Raw genomic sequence first — 14316 nt, 5'->3', positions numbered from 1 at the left:
GTTTCTCCATGTGTGGACAAAGTTTTCTGAGATTAAAAATTTGATTACAGCGCACTGTTTCTCATAAACTGGCATAGTTACACTACACTTTGTGATGTTACGTGCTACAGTTCGGAGCCCTCTTGTGACAGAGGGTTGCAACTTGTGTCAGTGAAGTTTGAAAGTCAACCAAGTAATATGCATGACTTGTAATACCTCAACCAATATTGAGAACAAAATAAAAAAAAAAAAATCAGGGGCACTACTTTTCAGCACACCCTTGTACATGTAAACTCATGGATATTTGTCAAATGGAACTAATTATATGCATATTTAGAAGAATTACACTATATTGTTATAAGACCATTATTTTGTAATGTCTCACCTGAAGGTAATCTGAAAATTGGAGTAAACGTCATGTGCATGGCATTTAATTAGTTTCATTTGCAAACAGCAAATTAAGCTCTCAATAAAAGAAGTAGTTTTTACTGTGCGGTGTTCCTCTTTTCCCATGATCATTTGCCACCTTATACTTTTTGTATTACCTAATACTGTCCCAAAACTTCCTGATTTTGAGCTCCTTGCAGCTTTCAGTTAAGGTGTTTAATAAACATGACAATCATAATGAATGGAAATATTGTCCTACCTACAACAACAAAAAATAATTCATACCAACTAAAGCTTTTTGAATTGTAGGGCCACAGTTGGAAAGATGAAAATGACTTGAAGATTGGTTGTGAAGACATCAAATAAATCTGAGATGGCATTTTTATCTTAAAATTTATTGGCTGTGAATCATCTCCTATAGTACAATTGGGCTGAATCTTCCAACCAAGTCTGTATTTCATGTGATTTCTCAGTTATGGGGGTAAATACCTTGAGCAACTCATCCTGAAATAGACCTGATATCACACCAGAGTTAGGTGGGCTTTTAGGCATTCTTTTGTCCCAATCTACTTTATTGTGCAGGCTTCTGAACACTTCACCAAGAGGAGAAAGTGTAGCTGCCTTGAATTCCTTGGTGTGTTACAAGTCTATAGAAAGAACGTTGTTGTGGAAACATATTTTGATATCCATATGGGGAAAAGCTTATCCCAGAATGAATGAAATTTGCATGTACATATAGTCCCCAGTTTAAATTCATTTGTCCAGTTTAACTATTACCATTTCCCCAGTTTAACTATTACATTAAGTGTGACAAACTTTGTTTATAATGAATGGAATGTTTCACTCACCACCAGAATACAATTTCCAGGCCAGCCAACAATTTAGTCTGTAAGAAACTGAATGTCTCTCTAAACTCTTTAGCAGTTATTTTAGTACTAGTTTCACACAACACTGTGCATTGTACCTGCAATACAACACATATTAGATATAAGGCATCATTCTTTTGACTCCATTCCATTCATTCTCTCACTGTCATTTGCTGCATTGCTAACTGAAGACAGAGTGATCTGTTAGCATGTAATATTGAAATCAGTTGCCTTAATATTACACCAAGTAATTCTTGTTTAAAAACTCTTATTTCTTTTTCATTTATTGGCATTAATAATTTCAGTTATAGATTGCTAACATATTACAGATTTTTAATTAATGTGCCTTCTTCACAGGAGGAGACAAGGTGATGAATTAACTGATTCATATCAATGTGAACAATAAGCAAGTTAAATGGATTAATATCTTTGTACTTTGTTGCTCAAATTGGGCAGGTACTAAGGTAAATAAGGAAAAAAGTAATGAGGAATAGGAAGATAACACAAGTTGGAAAAGTGTGAAACTGTTATCTCCTGATTTCTAGTAAAGATGGTGGGAGTTAGATATATGTTGGAGATGTACATGTATCTTGTGGGCTTCATATTCACTGAAAAATGTAGGTATGGAATGAACTACACAAGATAATGCAGTGGCAAAACACTAATATTGTGTTTCAAAGAACTCAGGTTCAAATCATCACTGAAGCATTTTGTATTGTTTTTGTACAGTGTATGTAAATCAGTCTTTCCAGATATTGCCATAGCCAGTTACTTTCCATGCTCTCAACCACATAGAGCAAGAGCTTAGGTCTCTAATGACCTCAGTATCAGTGAAGCATTATATGCTATGGTCAAAGAGTGAAATGGCAAAAAACAATAACAATTGCTTTGAATGTGTGATGCACATTCAGAACCGTGCTGTTATAAAATACATGCCATATGCCAACTAATTTTCACTGTTTCGTGGCCAGTCATCTACTTTGGCTTTAATTGTTACCTGTGCTACTTTCTATGAGAAATACTAAATGTCATTTGAACATCATGTGAAGTTCCTGTGAAGATATAGGTTTCATTTGATAATAATTTGACAAATTATGGAATAGGTAGATTGCTACTCACCATATAGTGGAGATGCTGAAATGCAGATATGCACAACAAAAAGACTGTTAAACAAGTAAGCTTTCAGCCAAAAAGACCTTCATCAGAATTGGACAAAACACACACACACACACACACACACACACACACACACACACACACACACACACACACAAACGAACCTCAATCAGACACATGACCACAGTCTCTGGCTTCTGATGCCAGACTGCCAGCCGCGGTGCATGGTGGGAGGAGCATTCTAGATGGTGGAGGTAAGCAGGAGGCTGGAGTGGGGAAGAGGAGTGATAGCAGAGTTGGAGTGGGGGACAGTAAAGTGCTCCTTGTGGGAGAATTCACAGGAATGAGATGGTGAGAGGGTAGGGCAGCTATGTGCAGGAGGGGGGGGGGGGGGGGGGCAGTGGAAAAGTAGAGAAGTAAAAAGACTGTGGGTGTGTTTGTGAAATAGAGGGCTATGTAGTGCTGGAGTGGGAACAGGGAAGGGGATAGGTGGATGTAGAACAATGGCTAATGAAGGATGAGGGCAGGAGGGTTATAGGAATGTAGGATATACTGCAGGGAGAGTTCTCACCTGCCCAGTTCAGAAAAGCTGGTTTTGGTATGAAGGATCCAGATGACACAGGCTGTGAAGCAGTCATTAAAATGAAGAACACTGTGTTGGGCAGCATGCTCAGCAACTGGATGGTCCAGCTATTTCTTGGCAACAGTTTGCCGTGGCCACTCATGCAGGCAGGCAGCTTGTTGGTTGTCATACCCGTAAAGAACACAGCACAATGGTTGCAGCTTAGCTAGTGGATCACAAGACTGGTTTCACAGATAGCACTGCCTCTGATGGGATAGGTGATGCTTATGACCGGACTGGAGTAGGTGGTGGTGGGAAGATATATCGGATATGGCACTCTATACTTTTCATAATACTGTCATTATTCTATCCTGGATTTTCCACTGTTTGATAATAATTTGTTTATACAAGCATCAGCATCTAATTTCTTGCACTATATCACAATTTATTTATTCAAATTTTTGGACTGTTTATATTGATATTATTTTCTATTAAACATTGCTTCAATTCTATACTTTATTTAACTGCTTTATGGTATACTGCAATATGATGTTCTGACTTACCTCGTATTTCCTCAATATGATGTTCTGACTTACCTCGTATTTCCTCAGTTCTTAAACATGGAATTCCAGTTTGTTGTATTTCTTGTTTAATCATTTCTGCATAAATTTTTGTGCTTCTCATAATCGAAAACAGAAAGAACTGGTTTTGATGTCTGAAATAAAAAGTCAGTTCATCATTGTAGAGTGTGAGTCTGAAATATGTTCCTGACTTCAAAAATCAGCTATTCATACTAATCATGTTGGAACTGATATTGGTAGAAAGGGAAACTCAAAAAGGTTTTTGGAACACATTACAAATGTTCAGTTTGTGCATTGTGAGTCACATGACACATAAACTAAAGTCACCACAGATTCTGTGTAGCATCTTTGGGTCAGTTAGTAGAATAACTGTAGGTACAAAATTGAAGGTCCCTGATTTCAAAAAGTTATTATTATTATGTAAGTTAATATCTTATATTATTCAGCAAAAATTCCTCTCTGAAACCTAGAATATCATTTCCACTGTCTTTGCGATATTAGATAATTATTTATCCACTGAATGCCCCCCTACCACACTTCGTGTCTCACTCCCTCCCTCCATCCATCTCTCTCTCTCTCTCTCTCTCTCTCTCTCTCTCTCTCTATCTCCCTCTTTGGCTCTTTGTATGTAAATTAAACATGGTCATTTGCACCGCACATAAATCTTTCTATTTGTGCTTACTAATCTCACCTTCATTGGTATATATTTTTCCTATGAGAACTGTGCAGTTTTCAGATGATCAGTTCACATTTCTGTGGTATCTCCATATCATTACAAGTCAATGAGACAAGGGCTATTTCAGTAACTTTTCTCTCTTTAACTGCTCAGACCTGACCTACATATACCTGTCACAAGTTCTCTGAAAAAATAAAGAATAATAAATTGTTTTTTAAGTGTTCATTTCACTGACTTTTGTAGTGAGTGTAGCATTTACATCCATAGTTTCATTTATTCCTACATATTTCAGACTACAGAATTAACACAGATTATTATAGCAAACTATTAATTTTTAATTATTTAATTTAAATTTCCTGAAATTAGTGGAGCATGAGGGTATTACATTCAAATACTCTTTTACGTGTCCTGTGATATATTATACACTGCCAATATCATGTGTTATTCTAGCTGTTCTCCTTAGGAACAATGAAAAAGGGATGCATGTGGCATGTAGGATGCAGAAATTATTGCTTATACTGCAATTTATAACGTTGTAGTTTAATTGCTTACAAACTCTTGTACATGACATTCCTCCTGTTGTGCTAGTTCCATCAGTTTACTGTACGTAGACAAAAATTAAGAATATTTTTTGCAATATTCTATGATACTGTGTGTAAGTAAGATATGAACTAAATGTAATATTAACACCTTTATCTCTTTGATTAATATGTATGCAAGAATGTGGTTTTTATATATGTAGTGTTTGTATAATTCCTGTTATAACAAAACTTACTTAAACATTTGTAAGTTAGAAAGTGGTTGGTACATATTCTTTCTACTAACCTTCTTGAAATCTCTTCTAGAAAGCAGCAGACTGCTAAAACAGACAGTGGACCATCAGCAAGCAGTGGAGAGCTTGTTAATAATGCATCCAGAACCAAGCCCAAGACTTACTCCTGCTTCTGTCCAAGATGTACCCACAATTCCCATTACCAATTTATTGTCAAGCAGTCTTCCTGTCACAAGTGTTTCAGAACAACCAGTCAGTGAAAAACAACCAGATCAAGTCATAGAAGATGTGCAGAGTTACTCAGAAAGGAAGAAGTTTTGGGAACAGATGACAACTGGTCATACAAAATCCTCTAGTACACAAGATGCTAAACAAGATAGTGGGCCATTGCCTATTCCAAAGCCTCGCTCAAAAATGCTACCAGCACAGAGTGCTCCAGATGCAGCTATGCTGGAGACATGTGCGAAATCCAAATCCAAATGTGATTCAGAAACAACTTTAAGTGATCCTACAGTACAAATGGATCAAACAGCACTGGAGAGCAAGCACTTACATTTCACTTCTTTAGATAGTGCAGACAGGGAAGGTTCAGAAAAAGAAGTTATAGATACTGTTGTTAGTCAACCTACTTCTGACGTTTCCTCTGTCATTCCAGAAGTTGATGGTGGTGAAGAAGAAAGTGTAATGAAGCCAGATGCTTCAGCAAATGATTACAAAGCTACTGATGTTGAACATGAGCCACAAACAAAGCTTATTGAGAGTAAAATTTGGAAACAGAGACACAGCATCTCTGAAGACAAAGTTTTTGAGAAGATACCGCATGCCACAGCTGAAATAGGGCCTCTTTCAGAAGTCAGCACCAAAATATTGCCCGTTCGAAAATCAATATACGAGAGGTCGGTCTCACTACCAATGACAGACATTACCCCATTTGATCGCAGCAGTAGTGTACAGGCTAAAAAAAGGTATTTTGAAGCTCATATAAAAAAAGAAATGGTTGTAGAGCAGTTAATGAAACAGCCAGAGGAGGAATCTTCGCCTGAACATAAATCGATACACCATTCACCCGATGTAAGTGAAAAGCATACTGATCATGAAGCATTTGCTGAAAAGTCCTTCATGCCTGATATAAAATCAGAAGTTTCACATGCAGAAGCTACAGTGAAATCGCTTGATGGCAAAACAGTTGATTATGTGGATTTGAGTGCACTCAAGGATACAGAAGACAAAGATGCTCCATGGATTACAGAAGAAACTGATACAACCAGTTATAAAAAGGGTGTAAAAGACATACGAAGTGTCTTTGAAAGTAAAGATACATGTAAAGAAACACAGTCAGTAAAGGCTAGCCATATCACTTCACAGAAATTCGAGACTGACTTTGTTGAAACACATCAGGAAATGACTACAGTGCCAACAGAAATTTTCCAGGAAATTTACTCTCCTGAAGCTCCTATTGGTATGGGAGATTTGACATCTGGTCAGAAGGAACAGTCTGAGCTTATTCCTGATTCTGATATAGACCAAGGTTTTAAAATAGATGAAGTTCTGCAGTATAAAACGGAATCTATTTCAAAACCATCAGATTCCTTAGAAGTACATGTTGATAAAAGTGAAACAGAAGAAACAGAAAAAGATATTGAAGAGGAAATTAAGGAACTAGAAGTTCAGGAAGGAAAGATATCAGCCCAAGATGAGTACAAGAGCTCCACTGTCATTGAAGAAGAACCAATACCTTTGATTAGAGTAACTTACTCAGGAAAGCAAAGAACTGATAGTGATAGTCCAGGGGAAAGTGAGGACACAGCATCAGAATCTGATGTTACACCAGAAGAGGCACGAGGTGAAGAACATCCACTGTACCAGCCTGAAGAGCACATACATGACACAGTGTGGGAAGTTCCAGTGCAAGAAGAACCACAAATAATCCAAGAGGAAGTGACCCAAGAAATGTCTGTCATCAAACAAATCCCAGTAGCATCCACACATTCAGAAGAGCATACACACATTGGAGGTGGTGCTCCTCACCTAATCACAAAAGAGCAGGCAAGAATTTTAGCAGAAGAAGTTATTTATAGCATTGAAGAAGAAGTTTCAAAACGTGATGATTTATGTTTTCGAAGCGAGGCTAGTACATCACCTCCAGTCCCTCCTCCTGAAATTGCCGAGACACAAGTTACTGAGTACTTGCGACATCTGTCTGGTAAAGAACAGCTTGAGCCAAGGGAAGTTCAGCTAGTGGAATCTGTTCTTGCCAGGAAACACAGAGAACAAATAAAAAAGTTCTCTAGGACAGACACAACGTCAAGCATAGAAATTACAGATGAAGATCTACGAAGCAGTGGAGTTGATACTGATTTATCACCAGTTGAAGGACAGTTAGGCAAGTATACAACAGTTTCAAAAGAAGAAATTCCACATGACAGCACTAGTTGTGATGGGGCACTGGATGACAGCTTTGAGCCTTCTATCGATTTAGCTAAACTGGAAGCTGCAGAAGCGGTAGAAAAAACATTAGCAGAAGTGCGTGAGTCCTTGGAGGCGGCACAAGAAGAGTTGATTGAAGAGCATAAGAAGAAAGAAGATTTGATGCAAAAGAAAAAATCACCATCAGAATTTGAGTTTAAAATGCTAACCTTTGAAAACAAATTTGATGAACAAATTGAAGAATCCTACTCTGAACAAGTTAGTGCCTCAGTTGATTATATGGAAGCAAAAGAAGATGGCAGTATGAAAATGCAAGCTACTGACATAGCATTGACTGAATCATACGATTTAAAATCTGATGCTGAGAAAATACAGAAACAAGAAACAACTATTGCAAAGGATGGTACAGAAAAACAGGAAAAAACTGTAACTGAAACCTCAGACATCAGAGACACCAGAACTGTGGAATCCACAATAGAAGACATTTCCATTTACAAAAAGGATGATTCTCATTTATTAGTAGGGAAAAAGATTTCTGCAAGTTTTTTAGATGAGGAGGCTCAGAAATTAACAAGTGAGACCAAGGAGACTGAGCTGAAATCAAAAAAAGACTTATTTTCTAGTAAAACTGTTAAGGAATCAGAAAAAACAGATAAGGTGTCAAAGGACAGAGTTGATACTAGCAGCCAGAGAGAAGAAGAAACTGATGGTGTTTTAATAAGAGACAGAGATGAAGAAATGTTTGCAAAAATGTCAGTTTTAAGGAAGGAAAAGGACCATAAGCTCGAAGAACACATTGAATCACTCAGTGAGGCTAAGTCCAAAACTGTTACTGCAGAAGAACAGTCTACCTCACACTTGATTCAAGAATATGTATTTGAAGCTACTTCAAGCTCACAATCATTCCAAACTGATATGGAAAGTGATACAGACAAAGAGAGTAGATCAGAAGACCCTGATATGACAAGAAAAACTAGTAAACCAGAAGCTACTGTGAGTGAATTACAGAAGCCATCAGTGGAGTTTAATTTACATTCAGATAAGAGTGAGGCATGTGAAATTGAACTGAAAACTGGCATAGATGTCTCTGAAAGTGGAACAACAGAGGCAATACAGGCAGATCATTCTGCTGAGGTGCAGCCGGAGTTGTCAAAACAGGTTACACATGATCAGACAGAATTTAGTTACAGTGAAAAACTGGAACATTCTTCAACACAAGATGAACCTACAAAATCGTCAACAGAAGTACCTTTCAGTAAAGAACGGGATTATTCAACTGAACAGTCTGATGTAGAAACGCCAGTAGTAATGCGTCGTCATCAACACGAGTCATCAGACCCTGCAGAGTGTGTGACAGGAGTCACTTTGCGTGCAGATAGGAGATCTGGAGCAGATTTTGAAGCTTGGTCAAGTTCAGGAGAGAGCCATTATCAGTCTTTTGAGCAGACTTCTGAAAGTGGTCGCACCTACAGTAGACCTTGTTCCTCAGATGTTGAAGTTTTAATTGCTGGTGTTGGCAGTGGAACAACTGGATCCTCTGAATATGAATCAGCTCTTACATCAGCAGAATATTCTGCTCGTTCTGCAGCCACATCACATGAATACCATACTGCAGTTAGTTCTCTTAGTTCTAGGGAATCAATGAAGTCTTTAGATTCTGAAAGTTCCGGTCACTTGGCAAGTATAGAAGTATCGAGTGAAGCATCAGAGACCCTAGTGCCATCAGCACTGGAACTTGAAAGGGATATGGATGGCATGGTTGGATCTGTTGTAATGGATGAAGATGATCATCGTGATGTGGATTTCACAACAGAAATGGATGAAGCAAAACTAACTCAATCATGTCACCATATAACTGCTTCTCACATTGCTGAATCAGAAGCATCTGACACTATATATGGTGCTAATGGGAAAGAATCTGGAGCTGATGAATTTCATATAGATTCTAGGCAAACAGAGGGGGAAGAATATGGAAGAATTAGTCCATTTGAGGTAATTAGTGAATCTGATATTCTTGACTACACTGGACAAATATTTATGCCTGAAGAAGAAGTAAGGGACCAGACTTTAGGTTCCATGTCCGATGAAGGAGAAAGACATCATTGTATGAAACGCTCTCATGAAATGATATTCCAGCCTGAGCCACGTCCAGTTATCACAGATAGCCCATTATCAGAAACAGGCACTGAGATTCAGGATGATAGGCTTGGATCAAGTGTTGAAGAAAGCAGTATGTTGAGTACATCAAGTACTTCAGATGCTGGTGCTTTAAGAACTGTCATTGAAGTACTAAGAGCAGATATTGATAAGATGGAAGCATCAGTGGCTTCAGAACCAACCATTATGACTGTGTCACAGGTGTCACAATTAAGTCTTGAAGATGTTGATATGATAGTAGATGCTTCACAATCATATGTGGCAGATTCAGGTACAAGCACACATCCACCACCCTCATCTGAACAAGACACGCAACTCTCGTCAGTCACCATAACAACGTCATCTGTGGATGAATATGGTATCCAGAGTGTCTGTACACAGGTGACATCACAGTCACAGAGTCCTGTTCTTGATGAATCATGTGATCATTTAGCAATAGAAGATACTGGTGTTCATGAAAGTAATGGTCCTACTCAAGTTGACTACATTCCTGAGTATGATGACTTTGAGGATGTCGGTAAAAGAGGCTTAGGGCATAGGCGCAAAGAAAGTACTAGTGCATTTGCACTCTCTTCTGTTGTAAGTGATACTAAGCACGAGAAGGTATGCTATCCAGAAACTGCTTCTTCAAAAACTGGCATGTATGCATTTGGTGACATGGCTGAAAGTGATAAATATAAAGATACAGGACCATTGACACTCAAAGAAGTTAGTAGTGATGAAAAGAAAGATATTGATGAGTCAGAGAGGTCAGAAGAAGAATCATACCAAACAGAAGCAGATCAAGGTTTCCATCGTGATTTGAAAGAGGGCAGAATTCAACTAGAAGATGTTTCTAGTATTGATGAAGATACTGAAATAGAGTTCAGAGAGTTGGATTCAAGCAGGCCTCAATCTCAAGTTAGTAAATCAGATTCTGATGGACATAGGCCTGTGTCATCAGGTTTTTCAGATGACCGACCTGATTCTGAATTAGCAGAGCTTCTAAAACAATGTTCTTCAGATGGAAAAGATTTTGAAGACCCTGTGGAAAGGCCACTTTCACCAGAACCAGCAGAAGAATGTGATCTGAAAGGAGATACTCCAGAATTATCATCAGTGGCTCAAGCAAGTGTAACTGAACTAGAAATGGAATATTCAGGTGCCTTCAGTCATGCAGCAGAATATGCATCACATGTAAGTCCAGTACCAGAAGAACGTATGTCGTATGATGTTGTCTCTGAGGAAGAGACAACAGATGCTGGCATAACAATTCAGAAAGATCCACAGTTTTTGCCTGCAATACAAAGTGTACACCCAGGGACTGGTGTTGGTGATTTAACGGCTGAAAAACATGAAACAGAGACAGGTGACCGTCCTCTTAAAGAGAGACGATATCAGACTCGTGATATAACTGTTTCATCACCTAATGCAATTCCAAATATAACTGTTACTCAGCACATGACCCCACTTGTTGACAGAGACTTTCACTACCCAGATCTAGAATGTGAAGAATTAACCAGAACATTACCACAAACACCAGTGTCCATATCAAGCCAAGCATCTTCAGAAACAGAGACTGACCAAGGACGGGAATATGTAGTAGATGAAGAAAGAGCACCAGATTTCATTTCTGAAGAGTCAGAACAAGATGAAAATGCAGAGGATAGAGTTCATGAATCACGTTCAGCAGATGAGGTATCAGGAGCAGAAGAGAAGACTATTTATGAAACCGAAAAGAAGATAGTCTCTAAAAGTGAAGTAGGTTCACCTGCAACTGAATCACCTGCAAGTGATTCGTTTGAAATGTTAGAGAAACCAGATTTAACTGATGAGTATGTTGTTGTGGAAGAAGTGGGTAAAGAGGCAGAGGAACATGACACTGAAGGAAAAAGTGTACGCATACAAAAAGCAATACAAACAATAAAAGCACATTCACATAAGCCTTGTGACGATGACACAGTTGTCGTTTCACCACCGGCACCAACAACCAAAATGACACAACTGAAGTACTATCCAGAAGCTGGTGCAGGTGATGATGTTGGCCCATTTCCTTTTGAAGACAGTCCTCCTACTGGTGGTGCTGCAAAGAAGCCTGTGACTAGTCAGGAACAAAATGGAGCAAAAGCTGGTAGTTATGAAAGTGAAGAAAGTGGCTATGAAAATGAAGTAGAAGCAAATAAGAAGTGGATGGAAATGCAGTTTCAAACAGAAACAGCATCAAGCTCATCATCTAGCTACGGATATGAAATGGAATTTGAACGTGCACCACTTGAGGACATAAAAGAAGAAGAAGTAAGTGAGTTTGATCAGAGTAGCAGCAAAGTTGGTAGTATTGGAAGTTATCAAGCATCCACAATTGGAAGTTTTGGCAGTATGAAGGAATCACTCAGCAGTACTCCTGAGTACGACGTCTTGGCTGGTCGTAAGTTTTTTAGTAGATCAGGAGAGCACGATGATGTTTCAATGAGTTCTCTTCAGGAGTTTGAACAATTAGAACATCAGTTAGCACTCGAAGCTGCTCGCAAGAAATCACACGGGTCTCAAGATTCTCTTAATGGTAGCCTCAGTAAAAGATACTCGTCAGCTCGTAGTGTACAGGGAGATGACATATCACTTTCTTCATTGAAAGAGTTTGAAGGGTTAGAAAGTGCATGTATTGAAGCTGCTAAGATTGAATCACGAGCAAAGGAAGAAGAAGAATCATTGCTATCTGAGATCGAAGAAGGTCATGAAAGTCAAGTGTCTGAATCTGAAAGTTGTGAAACTATGTCTGTAGGTGAAGGAAAGATTGGAGGTGAGTCAGTTGACTCTGATGACTATGAGAAGAGAATGTTTGAAATTGATGAAATTATTCGACAAGCTCAATCCAATGTAGAAAAATTTGCTGAAAAACGGGATAAAACTTGTGGTGAAGATCAGACTGAGAGCAGTGTGTTGGAGAGAACCGAATCTGTTGATCGTGGTGATTCCTTGGAAGAAGTTGCTCATGTCCCTGAGCTCGACCTTGACCAACCGACTACCCAACACACTTTGCCAGAATCACCGAGGCGATCGACATGTGATATAACAGATTCGATGAAGAGCAGTACCGATTCACTGGATCTGCGGACTGTTGAACATCGAGACTCGTCGCGTGCCAGCACAGATTCTCTGGATCTTAAGACAGTTGCAGAGAAGTCAGGAGATCTGATGACAGGTAGCACTGATTCTATAGAGATGCAGGCACAAAAGGGATATGCCACACAAGGTGATTTAATGACTGATTCCATAGAGTTACTAGCTGATACAATGGTCACAGCTACTTCTACTGACTCCTTAGATGTGCTGGAAATGACAGCAATACCTCCTGGAATTACTATGTCAGATTCAGTCGAGGAAGAAGAGGAAACATCTGTACAAGGCCAAGGAGGGCAAGGTTCAGGCTCGGGAGCTCATGACCGAAGCAGCTCCAGTGGTCGTGAAGGGGATCTAAGTTCATCTGGTAAAGAAGATAACAGTGGTGATCAGTGTGGAACCACTCCTGCAGGAGCAGATTTAATGCTTGGAAGCACTGATTCATTGGAACCGTCCAGCTCTACAGCAACTCATGCAACATATCAGTATGAAACTGATTCAGTTATGTCATCAAGTTTTACTAGTGGAGGATCTAACACAATGGTTTCAAGTACTGACACCCTTGACCCAACTGCAACAATTACTAGTGGAATAAACACAATTGATCTTGTAAGTGCTGCAGCACATTCTGGTTTATGGTTTGAAGAAACTAGTGGTTCTAAGACTTTTATAACAGAGGGGTCTGAGCCAGACTCAGAAGGTAAAGTTTCTCTTACAATGCAAAAGATTGTTTCATTACCTCCTGAAGTACAGCAGATGTCTGTGCGTGCTTCAGATGTTCACAGTGCACTAAAGGAGTATGTGGAACAGTATGTCTTGGAAGCAGCTGTATCACAGTTGCAAGGGACTGATACTGAAGCTACAAGTGATGTCAAAGCTACTGTTGGACAGTTAACTGATTTGCCACATGATGATACCCAGACACCATTCACTGACTCAGAGTTTTCAGAAAGAAGTATGCAAATAAAAGATAAGAAGAAATCAGACTCTGGAAAATTGGTAGAACCAGTCAGTGGCACAGGACTTGCATCCCTCCAGCTCCATTCCTTGCCTTCAGGGCTGCTGACACAGCATACCTCTGTTACTCATCATGTTGTTCCTTCTACCCATGGGGCCGTAGTTGTCACCCAGCAAGGAAAAAGCACTCCCCACCTAACAGGTAGATCTCCCACTAACTGCTCATTACCATAAAGAATACTAGCTCAATTTTACCTTCACATTTTGTTGTCAAAGTCAATGTTTAAAAGCTGGCATGAAGATTTATCTCAGAGCAAATTGTATAATCTTAATGTGAAGGTAATCTGAGTGCATCCAGCAGTAGTTCCATAATAGTCTTCCATATGAACGAAATTGTCACAAAATATAGGTTGTAAATGGTACAGTATCCTCCAGTAGATGCTGGTTATTCCTTTAATTTCCAGTGGCAGTATTATTATGCAAAGTAATCAGTTTTATCTATTCTCAGTACATTTCAGATATACATGTTAATTCTATGAAGGGGTTCAAAAATCTAATGACAGTATGTATGTCTCATATTGCAGATTTGTAGCTCGCTGCATCATTTTATAACAGAGAATCTGAAGACTATCATGGATTAAAAGAAAAGTGTGACTAATCAGTAGTATTTTGTTACAAAGCTTTATCTCATTATTTCCTTAACTTTGTACTCATATGGACTAACAAACCTGGTACTATAA

At 38.9% G+C, this 14316-nt stretch overlaps 1 protein-coding gene across 1 annotated transcript in view; it reads left to right on the top strand.

Moving 5' to 3' along the window:
• Positions 1–14316, top strand: part of LOC126471255 (titin-like) — a 164014-nt gene that overhangs the window by 94479 nt on the left and 55219 nt on the right. The window contains exons 33-37 of the mRNA XM_050099374.1: positions 567–671; positions 788–847; positions 949–1000; positions 3656–3776; positions 5013–13778. Coding sequence (XP_049955331.1) covers positions 567–671; positions 788–847; positions 949–1000; positions 3656–3776; positions 5013–13778 — 9104 coding nt within the window. The remainder of the gene's footprint in view (positions 1–566; positions 672–787; positions 848–948; positions 1001–3655; positions 3777–5012; positions 13779–14316) is intronic.

The sequence above is a fragment of the Schistocerca serialis genome, chromosome 3 (genome assembly GCF_023864345.2).
Source record: "Schistocerca serialis cubense isolate TAMUIC-IGC-003099 chromosome 3, iqSchSeri2.2, whole genome shotgun sequence".
Classification (NCBI taxonomy): Eukaryota; Metazoa; Arthropoda; class Insecta; order Orthoptera; family Acrididae; genus Schistocerca; species Schistocerca serialis.
The sequence above is the reverse complement of the archived record's forward strand: the minus strand, read 5'-3'. Positions and strand labels throughout refer to the sequence as shown.